Here is a 23,947-nt window from a genome sequence, read left to right as displayed (position 1 = left end):
CTTTGAATAAATCGGATTGATCATTCTCCAAAAGAATGTCTTGTCAAAGACTCTCACTTTCTTCATATAACAAGAGAGATAATGATCCAATAAGAAGAGGCTTTCCTTGAAGGGGTTTTTTGCACCAAGGCTCTTGTATTGATCCTTTTGCTATGGATGGACTGTCTGCCAGAAGAGGGGGCTGCAGAGTGGTATTTTTATCCCCGATGAAGAAATATACTATATACATTCTCGAAACGCATAGGAAAAATTACCACTGGCCACAACTTCATATGCACCGCAGACCACTATTTATGTATCCCATACAATAATGGTTTGATTTGATGTAACTTTTCTTGAAATTTTCAAATTGGAAGATTTTATTGTATTTTTGTAAAATTAAATGTGTAAAAATTTTTAACACTTCCCCTGGTTGGAAATCATATGACGCTGTGGGGTTTAAGTGGGGATATCTGAATGATGCCTGCAGGTGCAGGCATCATTCAGATATTTTTTTCCAACAATTCCCTACACCATAATAACAATCATAGCGGCTGAACCACCGCTTGATCGTTCTTACAGGTGGCGGGATGGGACATCCCACCCCCCCCTCCCTCCGCTGCTTCTACCGGCTCGTCTGTACAATCAGAAAGCCGGAGAAAGAATTGGCTGCTGGGAGGAAGTGTACCATAGAGACTACAAGGACCAGATGGTCCCGGCAGTCTCTATGACTCTGAGGCCCGGGTGCGATGTGATGACGTCACGCTCGGCAGTTTCAATACAGCCGAGATCTCTGCATTCAGCTGAGATCGTTTTTTTTTTTTTTTTTTTTTTTTCAGGCTTTCTAGCCTGTAGGCGAGATCTGAGGTCTTATTGACCTCAAATCTCCCTATAAAGAGGACCTGTCATTCACTGATCCTATTACAAGGGATGTTTACATGATCAAAAAAATAAAAATTAAATGGAAATGTAAAAATAAAAAATTTAAAGTGCCCCCTGTCCCTGTTAGCTTGCACGCAGAAGCGAATGCATGTGTACCTTGCGGCCACATATGTAAACAACGTTCAATCCATACATGTGAGGTATCACCGCAAACGTTAGAGCGAGAGCAACAATTCTAGCCCAAGACCTCCACTGTAACTCTAAACTGGTAACCTGTAAAACATTTTTAAGTGTCGCCTATAGAGATTTTTAAGTACCGAAGTTTGACATCATTCCACGAGTGTGCGCAATTTTAAAGAGTGATGTTAGGTATCTATTTACTTGGCGTAACATCTTTCAAATTATACAAAAAATTGGGCTAACTTTAGTGTTTTGTTTTTTTTTTAAAACGAGTTTGAAAAATTTCTGTGCAAATACCGTGTGACGTAAAAAGTTGCAATGACTGTCATTTTATTCCCTAGGGTCTCTGCTAAAAAATAATATATAATGTTTGGGGGTTTCGAGTAATTTTCTAGCAAAAAAATTATGATTTTTACAGGTAGTAACTGAGTGCCAGAAATCACCCAGTATTGAAGTGGTTAAGAATATATTATCTTGGTTTCAATTTTAAAAAATCAATTAACTACATAATTGCCATTATAATCCCAAACAAGAGAGGGTTCTAGCTTTTTACAAGAAGTCAGGGATAAAGGCAAATTCTTAGCTCTTCTATATGGAAGATATATAATAAAAAAAAAAAAATAAAACCTTTAGAGGAACTGAATTTATTCTCTCTTGAGAAGAGGGGATTAAGGGGGGGATATGATCAATATGTATAAATACATAAGGGGTCCATATAGTGAACTTGGTGTTGAGTAATTCACTTTAAGGTCAACACAGACAACAAGGGGGCACTCTAAGTCTAGAGGAAAAGAGATTTTGTCTCCAAATACGGAAAGGTTTCTTTACCGTAAGAGCTGTGAAAATGTGGAATAGACTCCCTCCAGGAGGTGGTTCTGGCCAGCTCCCTAGATTGCTTTAAAAAAGGCCTGAAATCTTTCCTAGGTAAATAATATAAATGGGTACTAATATTTATAGGTAAAGTTGATCCAGGGAATATACATTGCCTCTCAGGGGATCAGGAAGAAATTTTTTCCCCTGCTATAGCAAATAGGATCATGCTTTGCTGGGGTTTTTCACCTTCCTCTGGATCAACTGCGGGTATAGGCTTGTGTATATGGGTTTGTATGGTTGGGTTTTCTTTACTCTTTTTTATTGGTTGAGCCAGATAGATTTGTGTCTTTTTTTTAACCTAACTATGTAACTGCACAGACAGCAGTTTATGTCTAAATAAAAATCTTTACACATCTGCAACAAGACTATTCCTAATACCAATGTGAGGTACAGATGCTAGTTTTAAACACTGTATGTGTGCTATACAAGTACTTTACATATACCTAAGCATACAGATGTCCCTATTGTAAATTCTACAAATTATAGTCATTTTGGTGTGCACCTGGCTAAATAACCAATTTCCTTTGCACCCTTTCATTTCCCAGCAGGTATCAGAAAACACTTACAATGGCAGTGGAATCGGGTTGTAATTGTTTCCAGGAAGCAGATTAGCAAAAATTGCTTTCATTGTGGATTTCTCTTTCACTTGACTGTCGGTTGATCCCAACAAATGCCCATCAAACACATCTACAAATATAAAAAAAGACAAATTTTGTAAATGGAAGGTTTCCATTTATAAAATGTTTCCACACAAGATTCATAGAACTTTCATCCACGATGTAGACATTTGTCCAGTTGAAGCTAGTTTTAAAAATGTGAATCTTGGGTGAAAGCTGGGTGAATCTCGGGTGAAAGCTGGGTGGATCTCATCTGCAAACAGTTATGAATATACTGCAATGAAAGCACAGTGGCTAAGTTGTTAGCATTTCCCCCTGGCAACACTGGGGTCCTTGTTAAATCCCAGCCAAGGCACTACCTGCCTGACGTTTGCATGTTCTACCTGTGTGGGTTTTCTCCGGGTACTCGGTTTTCCTCCCACACTCTAAAGACATGCTGGTAGGTTAATTGGCTCCTGTCCAAATTGGCCTTAGTACATGTATGTAATAATGTACGTTAGGGACCTTAGACCGTAAGACCCTTTAGGGCACAATGTGAAAATACACATAAATATCTGTAAAGTGCTGCATAAATTGTTGGCGCTGTATAAGTACCTGTAACAAATAAACAATGAGATACTAAAACCATATGCATCAACAGAAATTTAAAATGACAGTCTGATCACTGGATTAGAAAACACTCCCTTTAAAACACCAAAAATAGCATTCTTTGGAGGTGAATGGGTCTAATCAGCAGATTAAAGCAGCAGTAATTTTTTTTACTAATCTCTATCACAACTGGCCTTTACAAGCTACCAACCTCTTCCTATTGTTTACAGGACTAATAATATTTAGGAACTTCAATCCTATCAACTGCTATAGGCAAGGACCTATTTGTGTGGCTGTTATTTCCCCTTTTGTTATGATGAAATGATGCACTTTCAGATTAACAATTTAGATGCAAACAATACAGAATTCCTCAATGGATAGCATGCAGCTAAATCGAAAAGCTGCCACTGGTACAGAGTGACCTAAATTGCTGAGCATACCATCCATAGAGAATTTTTTTTAAATTATGTTCCTATTTTTTAATTCATTAACAATGATTATATAGAAGTGCTGTTGTCATTTCCTAGCAAAATAAACTGATGGATTCATATGCATGGATCTTGACAGAAGATATAATTACACTGGTTAATCTTAAAACTATTTTTCCTCAGAGTTACATCATTACATCAGTTGCTGACAAATCTGTGCTGCAAGGTGTCTTCAGGCATTGTATTATCTATTAAGACTGAACCTTCTTTCAGCATCTACAACAAAGACAAGAATATATTCCACACTGGGGATTCAAGATGCCCATATTCCCTAATAATAGTTTGAGAAATTCCAAAAGACTTGATGCCTGTGAAAGCAGCAGCATGTATTTCTTTAAAAATACATTTTTATTCTAGCCTTTGCCTGTACTAAATTAAATCTCAATACATTATTGTGTCCATGATAGGTAGGTACATGTATTTGATTTTTAATGTGGTTAGAGCTCCTAGCTGTATTTTGGGAACCGATAACTCAGTTATACTGAAAATGCAGGCACCAATCAGAGCTCTCAGCCTCCAAGATGTACACTGATGTACACCGGTGGCCAAAAGTTTTGAGAATGGCACAAATAATAATTTTCACAAAGTCTGTTGCTTCCGTGTTTTGAGATCTTTTTGTCAGATGTTACTATGGTATACTAAAGTACAATTACAAGCATTCGTGTCAAAAGGCTTTTATTGACAATTACATGAAGTTTATGCACAGAGTCAATATTTGCAGTGTTGACCCTTCTTTTTCCAAAACCTCTGCAATTTGCCCTGGCATGCTGTCAATCAACTTCTGGGCCTCATCCTGACTGATGGCAGCCCATTCTTGCATAATCAATGCTTGGAGTTTGTCAGAATTTGTGGGTTTTTTTTTGTTTTGTTCACTTACCTCTTGAGGATTGACCATAAATTCTCAATGGGACCTCCTAAGGTCTGGAGAGAGTTTCCTGGCCATGGACTCAAAATTAACATAGTAGGTGAGGTTGAATAAAGACAATAGTCCATCCAGTTCAACCTGTGTAGGTGCATGTGGCACCTCCCATACCCCTGAATGTTTTAATCTTTGAGGTGTACATCCAAGAGTCTTTTAAAAGTAGCTATACTCCCCCCAGTAACATCATTTGTGGTAGAGAACTCCAGTCTAGTAGCCCTTAGTGTTTTAACCTCAGGCTACTGCATAGCCTGAGATTAAAGTGCTTCTCCTCTCTAATTGCATTGTATGGCCTCGTGTCCTCATGCATTTTTTTTTTCTATGTTGATATCACTGTTGAGGTATATTATAAATCCCCTAATCAGTTTAGTTGTCCTTCTCTGGATTCTTTCCAGCTCCAACACATCCCTACTGAGGACTGGCGACCAAAACTGGACAGAATACTCCAGATGTGGTCGGACCAATGTTTTATTAAGTGGTAGGATTATAGTTTTATCTCTGGAAAACATCCCCATTATCCAGCCTTTCCCCGATTTCACCCTCTGTTAGCCATAATGGCAAGTCCAGTGAAGTACTGCTAACCAAACAGTCATGGTCAGTGTACCCCTCCTTTTCCTGTGCAAAGACTGAGGAGAAGAAAGCATTTAGCATGGTTGTCTTCTCTGTGTCGCCTGTAACAGTGGTGGCTGGTGCATTGGGGGCGCAACATGAAAATTCGCTATTGTCACACGGATCCTCCTCCTGGCCAATCAGGAAGCGGGTCCAAGACCCACTTCCTGTTTGGCCGAAAGGCAAAAACCATGCCATTGGCCGAGGAGGAAGCTGCGGGAGGACGCGAGGATATGCCGCCGCTGCAAGTAAGTGCACTGGTCTGTCTGCATTGAAGGGGGCACTGCACACTGGTCTGTCTGCATTGAAAGGGACACGGCACGCTGGTCTGTCTGCATTGAAAGGGACACGGCACGCTGGTCTCTCTGCATTGAAAGGGACACGGCACGCTGGTCGCTCTGCATTGAAAGGGACACGGCACGCTGGTCACTCTGCATTGAAAGGGACACGGCACGCTGGTCACTCTGCATTGAAGGGGGCACACTATACCTTAATTACTGAAGGCCCCTTTCACACTTTTGTGAACTCAAAGTCACACAATTTTTTACAGCGTTTTTTGCTGCAAAGCAATGCCTATTGCATTTTTCTGTTTGCGCCCCCCCAAAAATTTTGAGCACCAGCCGCCACTGGTCTGTAGCCATCTTCCCTTCATCGTTCCTTTTGTGTGCAATATGCTCTGTCTGCATTCTTTTGCTATTAATATATTCAAAGAATTTCTTAGGGTTCTTTTTTCTATCCTCTGCTATTTGTCTCTCGAAGTTGATATTAGCCATTCTGAGTCCGTATTTACATTTCTTGTAATGCTGGAAAGCCGATAATGTACCCTCTGATGTATATTTCTTGAAGGCCATTTTTTTTCCCTAATAAGTTTTGTTAAAATAACGGTTTAGCCACCTGGCTTGGCTTTGGCTCTTCTAAATGTATTTCCCATAGGGATGCACTGTGAGATGCTTTTGTTTAATATATGTTCCTAAAGCAGGGCTTGACAAATTTGCCTGAAATCTAGGAGCCAGCTAAAAAAGTTAGGAGACAGTTTTTTTTTTGTTTTTTTTAAACAACCAAGCTTTTTAATAAAACGGATATTAAATTTACACATAAATACGACTAGAACCCCACTCTCCTCTATAGCGCAATTGGATGGAAACAGACTGTCTGTCTCTTTCCATGCGATGCCATCTGATCCGATCCACGGTCGGGATGGATAGAAAATAGAACCACCATCCGTCTGTTTTTGGCAGACAGGATCAGATGGCGGCAGATTACTGCTCCATAGAGGAGACTAAAGGGTCCGATCAGGTCTGCCTGAAAAACTGACAGGCGGACCTGATCAGACAGCCCGTGTGAAAGGGGCCTTCGGCTGTGGCATGGCGATGAGGAAAAAAAAAAAGATTTTTTTTAATAATAATAATTGAAAAAAAAAAAAGAAAAAAATTATTATTTTTTTTTTTAATTAAAAAAATAAATTAAGAATAATAACCATACTCCCTGTGCACTTACCTTTAAGCAAAAGTAACTGGACAGGGAGATGAAGCCTGCAAAAACTTCCCTCTCATCTCTTCTTGGGAAGGAGAAGGGAATGCATTGAGAACAGGCAGTGGAAACAGTCATTACTCCCGGCCACCACAAGAGGGCGCCAGTTCCCCATTTGAAGCCTCTCATCTCACAGAAGCAGGCTGAAAAGCCAGGGCCTCAATTTTCGGACGGCGGGGAAGTCCGTGCACTCGGGGAGGAGGTGGGGGCGCAAAAGGGACAGGACACCTCCTGCAGGGCACCCCAGGCGCCAGGTCGCTAATTCTAGTCGCAAATACGACCTGGTGCCGGGGTTTGTCGAGCCCTGTAATAAAGCATTTTAATTTTTCCTCCGTGCTCAGTGTTCCTAGTGTTTGGTCCCAGTTTGTTTTCTCTATCATTGATCAAAGTTCAGGAAAGTTTGCCCTTCTGAAGTTTTAGGGTTCTTATGTTGCCCTCTTGCCTTGCTATATTGTGATTTATGCTAAATGTGATCATCCTGTGATCGCTAGAACCAAAGTTGTCCCGGGCTCCTATATCAGATTAGATCTGGGTCATTAGCAATAAATAGATCTAACACTGCATTTTTTCTAGTAGGAGAATCCACCAACTGAGACATGTAGTTGTCCTGTAAGGTTTCCATGAAGAGACAGGCCTTTGGTGAGTGTGCAGTCCCCTCTTCCCAGTCAATGTCAGGATAGTTGAAGTCCCCTAATATGATGACTGATCCCAGCTTTGCAGCATTACCCAACAGTGATTTAAATTCCAGCTCTACCTCCTCCCTTTGGTTGGGTGGCCTATAACAAACCCCCACAATTACTCTCCCCTTTACTTCTTCTCTATGGAGTTCTACCCACACAGATTCTAACTCCGTACTCATCCCTTCCATAATATCACTCCTCTCTACCACCCTTATATTATTCTTGACATAGATACATACCCCTCCCCCTCTTTTTCCTTCCTATATACAGAATACCGTTGGATATTGGCCAGCCAGTCGTGTGAGGGGTCAAACCAAGTTTCAGTTATTCCCACCAGGTCTATGTCCTCCTCATGTACTAACAGTTCCAACTCATCCATTTTATTTGCTAGGCTCCTGGCATTTGCATATAACCCTCTTAGTTTTGTGGAAGTGGATAGTGAATTTTTAAAGCTTAATTTTTTTCTTGTTTCGTATGGGGTTTGTCTGCAGGCCCCCCCCCCCCAACTGTAGACGTTACGGACCTACTGTCGCTGTTGACTCCAACATTAGCTCCAACATAGCTTCCTGCTTCCCTTCTGATCCAAAAATGTCAACGTTTTGTTCCCCAAGCCACTTCGTTATCACTTTTGCTTTATGGCAAGGTGCTCCATAATGATGAAATGGCATTGTTCGTCACCAAACTGTTCTTGGACGTTTGGGAGAAGTTGCTCTAGGAGGATGTTTTAGTACCATTCTTTAGTCGTGGTTATGTTCTTAGGAAAAATTGTGAGTGAGCCCACTCCCTTGACTGAGAAGCAATCCCACACAAATGGTCTATGGAAGCTTTACTGTTGGCATGACACAGGACTGATGGTAATGCTCACCTTTTCTTCTCTGAAAAAAAATTTTTTTCTACATGCCCCAAACAATCAGAAAGGGGATTTATCAGAGAAAATTACTTTACCCTAGTCCTAAGCAGTCCAGTGTTTAAAATGAATGCATTTATTTCACATATAAAAATTGTCAAAAATACAAGACACAATGATAAAAACCATTGACCATTTGTGCATGTACACATGACCATAGGTACAGTCAGGGGAGCCAGAGGGGTCAGAGGATGTGAATATCCAACCTCCAACTAGGTTCACACTCAGGCAACCAATCCAACATGTTTCGGATCATAGAAAATTCCTTCTTAAAGGGAAAATTGGGAACACGGTACATGGGTCTAGGGATAGAAAATGTGTGTATATCAATACATATACAGTACGTAATACAGACCATATCATAATAATCAAAAGCCATATCAAACATCAATATCTATAAAAAGGTAAGTATATAAAATATGAATGGGAGGGGGGTGCGCTGATCTTGTGAAAAAGCTGCTACTGAAAAAGTGAAATATGTATATGTTAAAGTGGGTGCGCTTTTCCTAGGAAATTTATAATAATTAATACATTATATTTATATTAGTGATGTTACGATATCCAACAATATCAAATAATGATTAACACGTGTATAAACAAAGGCATAAACACAAAGTGATTGGAAAAGTCCAAAATGAGAAATCTTCTTTCAAAGTGATAGTTGTGATGAAAATGTGAAGGAATCCAACCAAAAAAACAGTGACTATGATATCCCTCCACCTGGTGAATTTCCTCCTTACCCGGCGGAAAAAAGGTAAGAGCCTTAAGTGTATCCAATTATTCCACAATCGCTTATTGTGTGCAGTCCACCTTCAATATAGTGATAACACCCCAATGTGTAAAGGTAATGGCCTCTTACGCTTGTGATGCACTGGTATTAAGATGGTGCTATTCCCTCTTTTTCTGAATAAGGTGCACGGCTCTCTCAGTTATTCCAGCAAAGATACATAAATCCTCCGCTCGAACTTTTTCCATTGGTTGAAATAAATTACTGAAATATGCTGCAATTCCACATCAGAAGGAATCTGAAGCGGGTGATTCTACTTTTGCATAGAAGTGGAGACCTGGGCAGACCCTACCAATGGACCCTGCTCTCTGGTAGGCAGAGAGCAATCTAAATTTACCTGGCAATCTCTCTGAAGGGTCGCTGAGAATATGCCCAGGTCTCCATATAGGTGAATAATTGGATACACTTAAGGCTCCTACCTTTTTTCCGCCGGGTAAGGAGGAAATTCACCAGGTGGAGGGATATCGGTCACTGTTTATTTGGTTGGATTCCTTCACATTTTCATCACAACTATCACTTTGAAAGAAGATTTCTCATTTTGGACTTTTCCAATCACTTTGTGTTTATGCCTTTGTTTATACACATGTGTTAATCATTATTTGATATTGTTGGATATCGTAACATCACTAATATAAATATAATTAATTAAAAATTTCCTAGGAAAAGCGCACCCACTTTAACATAAGTATATAAAATAGAATATGAATAAAAAGCTCCAGATGGGACCCAGCATGTAATGCTGAATCCGTTTAGCGCTATCAACATGGAATATAAGAAAGTATGCCTTGTACTTACAAATGCCCCATTGTGAGCTGTTCACAGCCATGTCCGATGTGAAGCCTGCAAGAGGAACAAGGAGCCCTATCATGTGCAAACACATGTATATACAGTACACACATGGAGGGGGAGGATAAGAAGACGAGGCACACTTGTATCCAATTGTGTGTTAATATCCAAGTCATCCCTTTACTACCTAAATTGAAGGTGGGAACCTGGTGTGTAGTGATTGAACTACTGGTGTCGGTCATATCAGACCGTGCACTTTTACCTAATGTTTCATCATGACCGGGCCTCCTGAGTGATCCCCCGTCTCGGCAGCGTCCATCGCTGCTGCGTCCGTCGTCATCGGGCCGCCGACACGACCCCTGAAGTGGGTCATTGAATGCGCATGCGGGCCGCACCGTCTAGCAGCAGCGGTCCCACGCAATGCGGCCAAAGTACCCAACCGGAGATGAGAAACCACACATATCAGGGAATACGCCTGCCGGGGGGCAGAGAGCATGTAATGAAAATCTTTTAGATCTGAAGATATGCTACAAAAAGGCACACATATGGAACGATGGATATACAGGTTAGAAAATCTATTTTGCTAAATTATAGTACAGTAATGATATTCCAATTACCTAGCGCATATGAATACAGGTACAGTGCCTTGCGAAAGTATTCGGCCCCCTTGAACTTTTCGACCTTTTGCCACATTTCAGGCTTCAAACAAAGATATCAAACTGTAATTTTTTGTGAAGAATCAACAACAAGTGGGACACAATCATGAAGTGGAATGAAATTTATTGGATATTTCAAACTTTAACAAATAAAAAAACTGAAAAATTGGGCGTGCAAAATTATTTAGCCCCTTTACTTTCAGTGCAGCAAACTCTCTCCAGAAGTTCAGTGAGGATCTCTGAGTGATCCAATGTTGACCTAAATGACTAATGATGATAAATAGAATCCACCTGTGTGTAATCAAGTCTCCGTATAAATGCACCTGCACTGTGATAGCCTCAGAGGTCCGTTTAAAGCGCAGAGAGCATCATGAAGAACAAGGAACACACCAGGCAGGTCCGAGATACTGTTGTGGAGAGGTTTAAAGCCGGATTTGGATACAAAAAGATTTCCCAAGCTTTAAACATCCCAAGGAGCATTGTGCAAGTGATAATATTGAAATGGAAGGAGTATCAGACCACTGCAAATCTATGAAGACCTGGCCGTCCTTTTGCCACATTTCAGGCTTGTTTGCACATGATAGGGCTCCTTGTTTCTCTTGCAGACTTCACTTCGGACATGGCTGTGAACAGCTAACAATGGGGCATTTGTAAGTACACATTGAGGTTATACTTTCTTATATTCCATGTTGATAGCTCAAAACTGATTCAGCATTACATGCTGGGCACCATCTGGAGCTTTTCATTCATATTCTATGTTATAAACTTACCTTTTATAGATATTACCATAATACAGTTTTGTTAGGATGGGTTCCAATCTTTGCTGATCCTTGTGGGTGTACATCGTGGAAAAACCTCTTGAGCATATATTTTTGCTCTCTCAAATTTTTAGCACTGTTTGGTGTTTAAACATACGGCCTTCCTCTCCGGGGCCATACACCATATATGTGCTTTACAGTGAGGCATTCATCTTGGAGCAAAAGTGCATTTTTTTGACCTAATTGTATCAGTGCGAGTATACAGCAGCTTATATGCCATGATGTTTGATAAGGACTTTGTTTATTATGATATGGTCTGTATTACGTATATGTATTGATATACACACATTTTGTATCCCTAGACCCAAGTACCGTGTTCCCAATTTTCCCTTGAAGAAGGAATTTTCTATGTTACGAAAAAGGTTGGATTGAATGAGTCAGTGTGAACCTTGTTTGGGGTTGGATATTCACATCCTCTGACCCCTCTGGCTCCCCTGACTGTACCTATGGTACATGTGTACATGCACAAATGGTCAATGGTTTTTATCATTGTGTCTTGTATTTTTGACAATTTTTATATGTGAAATAAATTTTAAACACCCACATACTTTCTTTTCTGCCTTAAAAGTCAAATTGGGGGTTCCCTTCTTTCGTGTTTCATATTGACAGGGGTGTGGCAGGCAGTCCCTTAGGACAAACACATAAAGCGCTGCGCAAACTGTTGGCGCTATATAAATCCTGTATATTAATAATAATAATAGTAATAATACTGAGCTCTCTTTCTTGTCTTCTGATTTCACTAAAAGGGCTGCACATAATATTCAGAAAGTGTGGCTCTAGACAGAATTATAAGAGATTGTATACTATAGCAGTTGTTGGAGACTGAGAACTTGATTCATGAGACTGCTAGAAATTGCTGCTATTACAACTCCTTTACAAATCAATGCTTTTACATCTGTACTCCATATTGCCCTTTAAAAAAGGTACCAGTGCCCATTTAATATTTCTCTCAACAAGATCCATTGATAAAATGATAAATGTAGAAAAGAAATCGTCACCACAGGAAAAAAACGTCCGTTAGACTTACCGGTAACGGTGTTTCTACGAACCTTCCAGGACGACAACACATGAGAGGATAATAAAGTAACCACAGGCCTACCTTAGGGACCACCACCTGTAGTACCTTTTGGCCAAAGGCTAGGTCTTGCTGAGACAGTACTTCCACTCGGTAGTGCTTTAGAAAAGTGTCATGGCTGAACAAGGTGGCTGCACCGTGAATCTCTTCCTAGGAAGCTCCCGCTTTTTCGGCCCAGGAGGTTGCCAGTGCTCTGGTTAAGTGTGCTTTGATGGCGCAGAAACACCTGTAACCTCATAAGACATGGTAATGGCTTCCCTGATCCATCTAGAGACTGAAGGTTTTGACGCTTGCAGTCCTTTTCTTGGTCCAGAGTAGAGGATCAAAAGGTGATTAGATCTCCTAAACTCCCTGGTCCTCTGTAAATAAGTCAGGAGGCATCTTCTCACATCTAAACAACTAAATTTAATTTCTTTTTCATTTCTAGGATTATCACAAAAGGATGGTAAAATTATTTCCTGCTTCCTGTGAAAGGAAGATGCTACCTTGAGCAGATATAGCAGATCTGGCCTGAGGATAATCCTATCTGGGAAGATCAACATAAATGGTTCTTTAATTGAAAGACCTTGTAAGTCCCCTACCCCTCTGGCTGTCGTGACAGCTAAGAGAAAGACTAGTTTTAGGGACAAAAACAAAGGGAACCTCTTCTATTGGTTCAAAATGGCTTCTAGATAACACCTCTAGAACCCTTGTCAGGTCTCAAGGAGGGAACCTGTCTCTAGTGACAGGGGTAGCTCTATCACTGGCTATCAAAAATCTTTTAACTAAAGGTTCTTTTGCAAGTCCTGCATCTAGAAAAACAGAGAGCTGCTATTTGTACCCGAAGGGTGTTAACTACCACACCGTTTTCTACCCAATCTTGCAAAAAATCCAAGATTATGGGGAATCAATTTGCTTCTGCCAACGTCAAGTACAAAGTGTTTTCCAAACTTAAGTATATTTTCCTCGTTCTTGGTTTCCTGCTCAGGAGGAGTGGGTCTATCACTCTAAGCAGCCCTTTAATCTACGGATCTGGCGCTCACTAACCAGGCCGTCAACTGGAAGAACTCCGGCCTGGGGTGCAAAACTGGTCCCTGCAATAGCAGGTCTAAGAGGTTCAGAAGCTTCCAAGGGGGTGCCACCAATAAACCTTTCAGGGTCGTAAACCCTGCCCTCCTTGGCCACCATGGCACAATCAGGAGGTGACGGAGGCCCGGGGAATGACTGAGCTTCTGTAAAACTCGAGGTATAAGGGTAAGAGGGGGAAAGGTATAGGCTAACTCGAACTGCCATATCTGGGTCAGAGCATCCAGGCCCAACATCCCTTTTTCCCGCGAAAGGGAAAAGAAACTCCTTACCTTTCTGTTTTGTAGGCTGGCAAATAGGTCTATTTCTGGGCAGCCAAATTTTTGGATGCTTGGATTTTTGCTTGAAAAAAAAACATTTTTGGTATAACAACACATATTACCACCAAAAAACTGGAGTCGCAATGGGCGCGAAGTTTGCGCCGAGTATAGCAAACATCTTCATGGCCCAGTGGGAAGAGGAAGCTATCTATCAGAATAAACCATCAGAGCTCATCCTATATAATAGATTTATAGACGATGGATTAATCTTCTGGAAGGGACCAAAAAATACTCTTGAAGGACTAAATAAGAATAATAAAAACATCAAGCTCACGTGGAATATTAGCGAGGAAGAAATCACATATCTAGACCTTCTTATCTCTCAAAAAAATGGAAAAATATCGACGAAGACCCACTTCAAGGGAGGTAGATCGTAATAGTTATCTACCCATATCTAGCTGTCACCACAAAAACTGGCTATGGAACATCCCAAAGGGACAGCTATTGAGACTTAAGCGGAATTGCACAAAAGACAAAGATTTTGAAGAACAAGCCAAGATCCTGACTCAAAGATTTATGGATAAGGGATATGAACAAGACTTTATGAAAAATAAAATAATGGAAGTACAAAATACACAAAGAAAAGAACTATTAGAGAAGAAACAAAAGAAAAACACCTATACAGAGAATGCTCCAATCATACTGAATTATAATATGCAATATAAAGCAGTGGAAAAAATTATAAAGAAACATTGGTATATTTTAAAAATAGATAAACATCTGAAAAACAACATACCCGAAAAGCCAAGATTTATCTATAAAAAGGCACCAACACTAAAGAATAAAATAGTGAAAACCGTCATCGACCCCCCAAAGAAACCTTTTTCATTTTTTACTGGGAAAGGTTTTTTTCCCTGCAAAAGATGTTTTGCGTGCACAAAGACAAAATATCCAAAACAAAAAATATTAGAATTCTCTTCTACTAGTAATGGTACAAAATATAAAGTCAGAGATTTCATCTGCTGCAATACAGAGGGAGCAGTGTACGCCCTACAGTGTAGTTGCGGACTGCAATACATAGGGAGAACAAAACGCCTTTTAAGAATTCGCATAAAAGAGCATGTCCAAAACATAATAAAAGGAAGTGACAAGCACACTGTATCTAGGCATTTTGCTAAGTACCATCAAAAAGACCCCTCAAAAATGATTTTTTGGGGTATCACACCCTATAAGAAACATTGGAGGGGGAGTCAAAGTCCGCACCTTAAGCAGATTGGAATCCGAATGGATTTTTAAAATGGATTCCTTTACGCCGAATGGTCTTAATGTAGAGTTTGATTTAAACTGCTTTCTTAGTGATTTTTAATAGAATTTTTTACTTATACAAAACTGAACTTCGAATAAGCAAAATAACACAGAAGCATTTTTAAGCAATTTTAAAGATTTTAAAGTTTTAAATATAATTTTATCTGAATTTTTGTGACAAAATAAGAATAAAATTCCCCCACTCCGATTGAAAAATCAATAATTAAAGCTATAAATCAATTTAATAGGAAGATCCATTAGAATTCAGATGATGGTCAGTTTCTCTCTTTCAAGCAAATATCTCTTGTAGGGAAGCATAGAATAATGAATATTAAATAATCAGTGAACAACACGACTGCAGATAGTTATTTATTTATGTATTTTCATGTATTTATGTGGATTATGTAAAAAGGTACTGTAAAGTTTAAGCCCATAACCTCACTTCCGGGATTTATATAAAGAAGCAATTATTCGTATAGAGAAATTCGGCAATAAGAAGCAAAGTGATGGATTGTTTACATCCGCCGCTATTGCGAGCATAAGCCTCCAACAAAATGGCCGAGCCGACACTTCCGGCCCAACAAATATAAATTAACGTCACATCCACTATTAGGCCACTCCCTGAGGAAGTCACGTGACGTGACGCATAGGAGGAGCCGCCAGCATAACGGAAGTGACGTTACGGACCGGAGCGAAGTGTCTCCCAACGCCGCCGAGTTTTTTTTACACGCCTGTACCCTTACAACAAAATGTAAGTGCGATACTTGATTTTATTAATAAAAGTGATTTTTGACATACTACACCATGATGGCTCTCTTTGCTTAATGAGCCCGAGGTAACGCTAGCAGATTGGGATCACTAAGGACCATATAAACATCGAGATAAGACCCCTGTTAAGGAACCCGATACCATCAGAAGGAATCATTAGACAGGACATCCGGACCAGAAAGCACCCAACCGAGGGCTAATATATATTCAGGCGATTGTTTCAAGTACTGAGGTGAGAAGTTAGGACACCCATAGGTGACACCTGGTGGAGGAACGAGTCACTGCACCTTAATTATTTGCATGGATGCACTTTTGTGTTTGCTATAAGGAAGTTGCACAGCTGGATATACTAGCACAGATTTTTTGCGGTGGAAAATATATATGGACATTCACTGAGGACTGCACTTTATAAATTTAAGAATAAACCCATTTATTTATTTACATATGGATATATACTGAAGTTTGATAATAATTTTTATGGACTGATGAAATTATTTATTTATGCATTGGGATTCACCTATTCATTGAAGGTTTACACATATTAATTGATTAAGTTATTTAGTGATTGAAGAATATAAGCACTCAGCACTTTCATAAACTGACAACACTTGGCACTTTTGCGGAAAAATATTTTAATTTTGGAAAGTTTTATTGAACTGAACACTCTAATAGGTATTGCAGAACCAATCAACACACCTACCTCACCACAGAATATATTATTTATTTATTTAACATAAGCACATTTATTTTAATCACCTATTTCCACTTCTAAAAGCACGCCACACACCCCTATATACAATATTTCACTAACTGGTGTCTGGTACCAGTATAGTGGCGCAGCATTTAGAAAGGGACCCATAACCTCCAACAGCGCAGGTATCACCTACACATATACAAATTTTTGGACTAGTGTCTGAAATACCTTGGGAATTAGCTCCCATTCTCCTGGTTTTATTGGATGGCGACGTAGGAAATCTGCTTCCCAGTTGCTTTTCCCTTTTATATGAATGGCCGACAGGGAGATCACTTTTCCTTCGGCCCAGCTTAGGAAACAGGGGTCTGGACCTGGTACCCCCTTGGTGATTCAGGTAAGCTACTATTGTAGCATTGTCGGAGCAGACTTGAATTTCCATGCCTGAAATGGAACTCTCAAAGGCTCTTAGGGCTTTGCCCACTGCTCTGAATTCTCTGAAGTTGGAGGCCTGGGCTACTTCCTTGTCCCAGATGCCCTGGGCTTGGGCTCCCTCTAGATAAGCACCCCACCCCCAGGTGCTTGCATCTGTGGTGACCTTCAGAGGGCTCCACTGACCACAAGGTCTGCCCTTTTTTAAAGTGCTTGGTATTGACCACCACACCAGGGAGGCTTTTACCTGAGGGGTGAGGATTACACTTTCGTCCAGGGACTCTTTCGTCCAGGGAACCTTTTTGTCTCAGGAGGAAAAGGTGGAAGAATTGAAGGTCTCTTGAGTGTAGCTGCGCCCAAACTACTGCTGGGATGCTGGCTGACATGAGCCCCATAACTCTGAGGATCGCTTTCCTGAAGTACAAGGGGTCGACCATCAACCCTCTTACTAAAGAGACTACCTTCTCCACCTTTTCCCTTGGGAGGAAAAGACTTTGTACCCGTGAGTCTATCCGGTACCCTAAATAGGTCAAAACCTGGGCGGGCCCCAGGGATGACTTTTCCATGCTGATCAACCAGCCTAGCGTCTGTAGGACTGTTAACACCTTCTGGGTGTTTGATCTCACTTGGTCTGCTGACGGACCAAAAATCAGTAGATTGTCCAGGTAAGGAATCAAAGCTATTCCCTGGAGATGAAGATAGGCCTCTGCCAGGATCTTGGTAAAAATCCTTGGATTGGCTGCTAGACCAAATGGGAGTGCCCCTGAACTGCCAATGTGCAGTCCCCTCCTCGGTGACCACCGCAAATCTCAGAAAGGCCTGGTGTTCCAGATGAATTGGAACATGCAGGTAGGCATCCCTGAGATCCAGAGTAGTCAAACACATCTTTCAACAGGTTTTTGTGAATTGTATAAATACCTTCCATTGAAAACCTCTTGTACTCTAGGAACTTGTTTAAGTTTCTGAGGTTTATGATAAGATGGTATTTTCCCGAGGGCTTGGGTACCACGAACACGTGGGAGTAATAGCCTTGGCAAAGCTGATTTTTCTGGCACGGGAACTATCACTAGTTGTTCTGCCAGATCTTGAATCCCATACAAAAAGGGCTCTTCTTTTTAGTCCATCCTTTGGAGGATGAGTTAAAGTCACTTTTAGTGGGGGTATGGATGAAAATTCTAGGCAGTAGCCTTTCTGAATGAGGTGATAAATGTATGAATTGACTGAAATTTCCTCCCATTGAGATATGAAATGAGACAGTCTGCCCCCCACTGTCACTCTGGTGTCACTTAGTATCTTTGGCGCTAGAGCAAATTACTTCTTTGCCTACCTCTACCAAAGCCTCACTTCTTATTGGGCTCTTTTTTGTCTCACTGCTGACTTGGCCCCGGGGGGCCACGAAAAAATTTCCTCCATCTCTCTCCTTTAGGCTTGCTAGGAAATTTCTTCCCCTTCTCAAAGGACCTGGGCAACACTTCATCCAGGCCTGAGCCAAACAGTAAGGACCCTTCAAAAAGGTAGCCCACAGAGCTTCACCTTTGAAGTAAAGTTGCCTTTCCAAGCTTTAACCCAATTGGCTCTCCTAGCTGAATTAATGAGAGCTCCGGTCTTAGCTGAGGTTATTACAAACTCGGCTGCTGCATCGGCCAAGTAGGCGGCAGCTTTCCCCTATAACAAAGGGAATTCAGCAGCTCCTGGGACTTCTTTCCTTGTGAAAGGTGTTTTGTAAGTTTTTCTATCCAGAAATCGGCATTCCTAGCAACGCAGGTTGCAGCCAGTGCTGGAGCCATAGTGGAGTTGGCATCCCAGGCTATCTTTAACAGAGATTCTGACTTACGGTCCATGGCATCTCGAATATTCCCTGTGTCCTCAAAAGAGGGGTCAGACCTCTTGGTCACTTGAGACAGGGAGGCGTCCAATTTTGCACTATTCAGGAACTTTTTCACTTTTCTCTCCTTAGAAGGGGATCTCCTTTTCCAAGTCTTTGGTCTAACCAGACCTCTTTAGGGAAACTCCCATTCTTGAAGAATTAAATCTTTCAAGGATTGGTTAACAGGAAATACTTTGGATTGTTTTTTTATACCAGTCCTTTATACATCTTATCCTGTGTAGAGGTCTCCTTGGGGGGTTCTGGGATTTCTTCTGTATATAAACCGCTTGAAGAAGGAGTCCCTCCAGATTTTCCAGACCAAACAGATTTCTGTTCAATTTGGTCTCCTCTGCCTTACTAGCTGGGTCCACATCAACCTCATCCCCAGAGCTAAGCTGATACTTAGCCTGACTTTATGCATTCCCTAGGTCTTCCTCTTCCCTTGCTTAAGCAGGGGGGAGGCCCTGTGAACCAAGCAAAAAAGCAGACGGGCCTGCCTTGGAAAGCAAACTCTCCTGAGAAGAAAGGCCCTCTTTAGGGGTTAGCTCACCCGGCTCTGTTATCTGGGGGGAAGCTACAGAGGTGCTAAAGGACTGGATAGTGGCTAGCACAGACTTAAGGAAATCTTTAATCAACCCTGAGGCCTCCTTACCAGCCAGTTAGTTAATACACCTGTAACATAAGGGCTTGGTGTGAGATCTGGGCAGTCTCTCTCTGCAATTATCACACTTCTTAGAGGAGCTAGTGCTAGCGGATACAGGGGGTGGTTTATCAGAGGCCTCCTGGGTTCCACCTGGGGATTCTGCAAGAGAAAAGGAGATAATCACCAGATCACTCTTTGCCCCACAAAAACTTTGGCTACAGGTCCCCCGAAGGGGAGAGCATGGGAACTACCAGGGACTAAGCCTGACACTGGTATTAGCCCCAACCAGGAGAAAACTGCGCTTATCGGGCTCCGATCTGCACTGGCCTGCAGCCACCTGCACCGACCTTCCCTCTTCTTTCTCGATGAGGTGGGTTGCGGCGGGTTTCATATCTTTGGCAGCTTTCTGGCTCCTTTCGGCTGGAGAGTCTGCATTACCGCCGCCATGTGGGTCCGGCATCTCCTCCATACTCGCTTCCCTCTTTCGAGTCGCACTGCACATGCTCCGCCTTTCCTGCACAAACCTGAAGTTACGGTTTCAAAGCGAGGCTTGGAGCGCGCTGGTTCCTCCTCCAAGCCGCCGATATGTACGGCGGCCGAATGCTGTCTGAATAGCAGGGAGGACAGGAGGAGACCCCTGCTGAAAAGCAGGCACCAGGCTCTGAAGGGCCAAGTTGTGACCAACTGCCTTTATCCTGGGGCGACCTGTGAGAAGCCTATAGAAAGGCGTGCAGGAAGAGTGTGGCCTCACCGGCGTAGCTGAACCTGCCTCACAGGGGGGACCATCCAACACAGTCTTCAGGTCAAAGAAAAAATAAATGTTTCACTGTAGGAGAAACACAATCAATATTGAAGGACAAGTGGAAGGGTGGGGCCTTTTAACAACAGTGAACTGATTGATTTTCCTGTAGGGTGGAGCCTCTCATCTCTCTCATGTGTTGCCGTCCTGGAAGGTGAGAGGAGAAAGTAAAATAGTGTGAAAGAAATATAGCAAACCATTTTAACTCCTGGAAGCCTCAAGTCTAAAGACTTTTTCCTTCACTGGCTTAAAATTGCACCTAGGTAGGAAAAAACACAACTATTGTCTGCAGGGACTAAAAGGAGTTGTAAAAGAGTATTTTTATCCTAATGCAATTTATGCATCAAGATAAAAAACCTTCTTGGTGTAGCAGCCTCCCCAGCAACCCCTTATACTTACCTGAGCCCCATCTCTATCCAGTGATGTCCACGAGTCCCTCAGTCGTCCGAACCCACTTGCCCAATTGGCGGAGACACAGCCATTGTCTCCCACGGCTGTCAAAGTCAGTTAGCCAATCGGGAGAGAGGGAGGGGGCCGAACGGCAGCCCTGTATCTGAATGGACACACAAAGCTGCAGCTCAGCTCGGGTCCCCCCATAGCAAGCTGCTTGCTGTGGGGGCACTCGACAGGAGAGAAGGGCCAGGAGCAGCAATGAGGGACCCGAGAAGAGGAGAATCCAGGCTTCTCTGTGCAAAACCACTGCACAGGAAAGGTAAGTATAACATTTTTTTTTTTTTTTTTTAAATAACAAGAGACTTTACAATCACTTTAAGAGCCAAAAGGGCCACAGGTTGGGCACCAATGATGTAGAGTCTGAGAAGACTAATAAGTCACAATGTTGCTCTTGAAAAGGCTAAAAAAATCTTCAATAATGCTTTTCGATGACTGTCATAGCACCAAAATGCTGTCATAGTACTGAAATGCTTGCACATTGGGTTGTAGTATCAAATTATGTAAAAATCCTAAATAAATAACAGTTCATAAAAGGTGGACGAGGGATGCAACATAGTGCAAATATTAAATAAGGTGGGCTGCATCCCACCAGAACAATAGTTGTCTATATAAAAAAAAAAAAAAAATGGAATTTTGGTTTACCTGTAAATTCCACTTATTGAAGTACAGGACAGGCAGCTACATTCACGTTGGACACTGTCAAAACACTTAACAGGACCAGCTTCAGAACACACTATATAACCCTGCCCACTCGACGAGAGAAGTTTTTTTTTTTTTTTTAGCAAGCAGTAACGATTGATCAAGACAGAGCGGAGGCGCCTATATCCAATACTGAAGTCCAAGATAGTGATTTACAGTCAAATTTTTTACTTTATTTTAATTTATACAGTACAGGACACATAATTTAATTTCTGAACTTGTTTTGGTTTCTTTGTACGAATGGATTGAATGGGTTGTTACCGACATGTGGTGGAAATTTCATGTCAATAGCACCTTTTGAAATATATTTATCTTGAAAAACGGTGACATGTTCAATACTTATTTTGCCCGCTGTATATATTAAACCAATAAAGGAAATCTGTTACAAATTTTTTTTTAAACTTTTAAACATGGCAAGGTTGGTAAGATAAAAGGTTTGTGCAATACTACAAACACAAGTGGACAAAGAATTTTAACCGTGCGAAAGACCAAGTGTATTACCACTTCAGCTCCGGAAGGTTTTACCCCCTTAATGACCAGGCCATTTTTTGTGATTCGACACTGTTTTAACTGACAATTGCACGGTCGTACCCAAATACAATTGATGTCCTTTTTTTCCCCACAAATATAGCTTTCTTTTGGTGGTATTTGATCACCTCTGCGGTTTTTAGATTTTGCGCTATAAACAAAAAAAAAAGAGCGACAATTTTGAAAAAACACAATATTTTTTTACTTTCTGCTATAAAGCATCCCCAATAAAAACAATTTTAACCACTTTACCTCCGCTCACATGGAGGCTACTGCGGCACTTTGTCACGATCCCGTCCAGCAACGTAGACCTACGTCGCTGGACTCCTCCCCCTGTAGGCGCGCTCCCGCTGTTTTCATTCACAGCGGGAGTCGCTCTTACCCGATCGTCGGGGATCGAGTCTGGAGATCCGCCCGCTGTGTGTAAACACAGCGGGCGGATCTCCATAGTGACAGGGAATGACAGATCGGAGTGTTCAGCATAGCTGGACATCCGATCTGTCCCTGTCTCACAAAGTCACCTCCCCCCCCCCCCCCACGTCAGTAAGCACCAGGCATACATTAACCCCTCCCTCTCCAATAAAATTAACCCCTTCACTGCCAGTGTAATTTTTACAGTAACAGTGCATATATATAGCACTGATTACTGCAGTAATGTCACTGGTACCCCCAAAAGTGTCAAAGTCAGTCAAGGGTCCGATCTGTCCGCCGCAATGTCGCAGTCCCGCAAAAAAAAAAAAAAAATCGCAGATCGCCCCTATTACACGTTAAAAAAAAAAACACCAAAAATGACAGAAATCTTTCCCGTAGTTAGTAAACGCAATAACTTTTGCGCAAACCAATCAAAATACGCTTATCGTGATTTTTTTTTTACCAAACATAGGTAGCAGAAAACAAATTGGCCAAAAATTTTAAAAAAATTAGATTTTTACATTTTTTTGGGGGGGAATTTCATATAACAAAATGTGAAAAATATTGTTATTTTTTCAAAATAAACGCTCTTTTTTTGTTTATAGCGCAAAAAAGTAAAAATCGCACAGGTGATCAAACCACCAAAAGAAAGCTCTGTTTGTGGGAAAAAAAGGACGTAAATTTCGTTTGGGTACGGCGTCGCACGACCGCGCAATTGTCAGTTAAAGTTGCACAGTGCTGAATCGCAAAAAGTGGCCTGGACGGAAGACAGCAAAATCCTCCGGTGTTAAAGTGGTTAAAAATCAAATTTTTTTTATCATTTCAGGCCAATTTGTATTCTGCTACATATTTTTGGTAAAAAAATCCCAAAAAGCGTATATATTAATTGATTTGCGCTAAGGTTTTAGCGTTTACAAACTACGGGCTAGATTTATGGACTTTTTATTTATTTATTTATTTTTCTAGTAATGGCGGTGATCCGCAATTTTTATCGGGACTGCGACATTGCGGCGGACAGATCAGACACCTGACATTTTTTGGGGACCAGTGACAAATACAGTAATCAGTGCAAAATAATATGCACGGTTACTGTATAAATGACACTGGCAGGGAATGGGTTAACACTGGGGGTGATCAAGGGGTTAAATGTGTTCCCTTTTGTGCTTACTGTGTGGTGGGATGGGTTGGACAGAGGCAGAGAGAGATCTGTTATTCAGCTTAGCTGAATCACACAATCTTTCCTTGCCTCTCTGACAGAAAAGCTGTTTGCCTTGTTTACATAAGCAGGCGGCTCTTCGGTCATTCTAGCCAAAGATCGCGGGAGGCCGGCGGCAATCGAGCCCGCTCCTTCAGCAGTCTGACTCCCTCTGTGTCTAATCACAGCGAGAGAGCGGCTACGACAGTGCACGAGTGCCGCCGAATCCACTTGCATGTAGATCTACGTGATTATGCGCAGCCGAGCCGCCCTACCACAGTAATTCTATGTGGGGCGGTCGGCAAGTGGTTCATTTGCATTCACATACATGTGAAATTTTATATATATATATATATATATATATATATATATATATATATATACACACACACATATACACACACACAGTGCCTTGCGAAAGTATTAGGCCCCCTTGAACTTTGCAACATTTTGCCAC

The 23,947-nt window shown here is 41.4% G+C and overlaps 1 protein-coding gene across 3 annotated transcripts in view; it reads right to left on the bottom strand.

Moving 5' to 3' along the window:
- PIKFYVE (phosphoinositide kinase, FYVE-type zinc finger containing) overlaps window positions 1-23,947 on the bottom strand; it is a 583,956-nt gene that overhangs the window by 225,923 nt on the left and 334,086 nt on the right. For all 3 annotated transcript variants that reach the window (XM_082260055.1, XM_082260056.1, XM_082260057.1), the window contains one exon: window positions 2,481-2,601. In XM_082260055.1, coding sequence (XP_082116181.1) covers window positions 2,481-2,601 — 121 coding nt within the window. The remainder of the gene's footprint in view (window positions 1-2,480; window positions 2,602-23,947) is intronic.

The sequence above is a fragment of the Pelophylax lessonae genome, assembly GCF_965119305.1.
Source record: "Pelophylax lessonae genome assembly, chromosome: 6".
Taxonomy (NCBI): domain Eukaryota; kingdom Metazoa; phylum Chordata; class Amphibia; order Anura; family Ranidae; genus Pelophylax; species Pelophylax lessonae.
Note: the sequence above shows the minus strand (reverse complement) of the source record. Positions and strands in the feature narration are given on the sequence as shown.